The sequence below is a fragment of the Mandrillus leucophaeus genome, unplaced genomic scaffold, assembly GCF_000951045.1.
Source record: "Mandrillus leucophaeus isolate KB7577 unplaced genomic scaffold, Mleu.le_1.0 Scaffold605, whole genome shotgun sequence".
NCBI lineage: Eukaryota > Metazoa > Chordata > Mammalia > Primates > Cercopithecidae > Mandrillus > Mandrillus leucophaeus.
The window spans coordinates 1,405,922-1,407,858 of NW_012106531.1; the positions used below are offsets into that span (position 1 = coordinate 1,405,922).

The 1,937-nt window shown below is 39.9% G+C and overlaps 1 protein-coding gene across 1 annotated transcript in view; it reads left to right on the forward strand.

Annotated features, from left to right (window-relative positions):
* The window catches only part of ANKRD55 (ankyrin repeat domain 55), a 152,955-nt gene that overhangs the window by 131,944 nt on the left and 19,074 nt on the right, over positions 1-1,937 (forward strand). The window contains exon 9 of the mRNA XM_011999871.1: positions 1,225-1,392. Within this exon, the coding sequence (XP_011855261.1) occupies positions 1,225-1,392 (168 nt within the window). The remainder of the gene's footprint in view (positions 1-1,224; positions 1,393-1,937) is intronic.

A 1,937-nucleotide genomic window follows, 5' to 3' on the forward strand; every position in this document is an offset into this window, starting at 1 on the left:
TACAGGAATGTGCCATGATGTCTGGCTAATTTTTGTATTTTTAATGGAGATGGTGTTTCTCCTTGTTGGCCAGGCTGCTCTTGAACTCCTGACCTCAGATGATCCATCTGCCTCAACCTCCCAAAGTGCCAGAATTACAGGCATGAGCCACTGTGCCCAGCCACGAAGGATTTTTTAAACATAACATCATGAAAGAAAGAAAAAATGAAAAAGGAATTAAATGTGATTATTTTTTAAAGTTTTATAGAAAAATCATTTAAAAATTGAAAGTTGGCCGGGCATGGTGGCTCACACCTGTAATCCCACCACTTTGGGAGGCTGAGGCGGGTAGATCAAGAGGTCAGGAGTTCAAAACCAGCCTGGCCAACATAGTGAAACCCCGTCTCTACTAAAAATACAAAAATTAGCCAGGTGTGGTAGCACGTGCTTGTAGTCCCAGCTACTCAGGAGACTAAGGTGTGAGAATCGCTTGAACCCAGGAGGCAGAGGTTGCAGTGAGCTAAGACCACACCATTGCACTCTAGCCTGGGTGACAGAGTGAGACTCCATCTCAAAAAATAAAATAAAAATAAAAGTCAAGTAACAAATTACAGAAAATGTTTTCATAAACATAACCTATAGAAGATCAATGTATTTAATACAAAGAGCACATACAAATTAGTAAGAAAAACACATACTTTAACAGAAAAATGACAAAAGGCATTAGTCATTTCAATGAAGAAACTCAAATGGAAAATAAACTTATATTTCAAAAATTCAAACCTTACTGTAAATTAAATAGAAAGGAAAACGACAGTGAAGCATATTTTGCCTACCAAATGGACAAAGATTTTTAAAGTAAGTAACAATACCCAGTATTAGAGAAGGAGGAGAAACATAGCTGGTAGAACAAATTGACTCAATCTTCCTGGAAGGCAGTTTGGTACTATGTATAAAGAACCTCAAAACTGTTCATACCCTTTGACCCACTACTTCCTCTTCTAGGAAATTGTCAGAAAGCCCAGAGAGAGCAGAAGGCAGGGATACTTAGAGCTAGAGGAGAGGCCCCTACACATGTCTACCATCATCCTTTGGGCTCATTTAACACTTACTATTTCTATACTGTAAATGGCAACAAGATTTTCCCTAACTCAACCTGACTTTGAGCATGAGCTGTTGCTGGCTAAGAAGCCTGAACAATCAACGTGCTCAGACACTTGTGCTTTTTCCACATGGCCCCTCCAGGACACCTCTGCACTGGGCTGCAGCTGCAGGGAAGGTGGAATGTGTCCAGTCACTGCTGGAGTTGGGAATGGATAGCAACCTGCGGGACATCAATGAAAGCACGCCCTTGGCCTACGCTCTGTACTGCGGTCACACGGCGTGTGTCAAACTCCTCTCCCAAGAGAGCAGGTGGGTACACCAGGAGCCACTTATTTTTCTATTCTTCTCAAATATTTATAAATTCGGATGAAATGTTTTAAATTGCCAAGGTGCAAACCAATAATAATATTCTTATACTTTTATAATATAATTAATGTTACATAGTATTAAAGACATTAAATGATTATATAATTTATGTTTGCCATTATCTAACACAGAATAAAGTGTTCTTGGAGCAAAATGATAGTAGTGAGCCCAAATCCATCAGCCTAATATTCACTGAACTTGAATCTCTTCTTTCCTTTTCTCTCTTTCCTCCTCCCTTTTTGGCACATCCTCTAAATCCCCCTTTTGCCTAATTTGGTGAGTCTCAAACTTTCGTTCTCAGGACTTTTACACTCTCAAAAATTATTAAGGGCCCCCAAATAACTTTCATTTATGAGAGTCAAACCTATCAATATTTATGGCATTAGAAATTAAAACTGAGAGGCCAGGCACAGTGGCTCATGCCTGTAATCCCAGCACTTTGGGAGGCTGAAGCAGGCAGATCACCTGAGGTTAGGAGTTCAAGACCA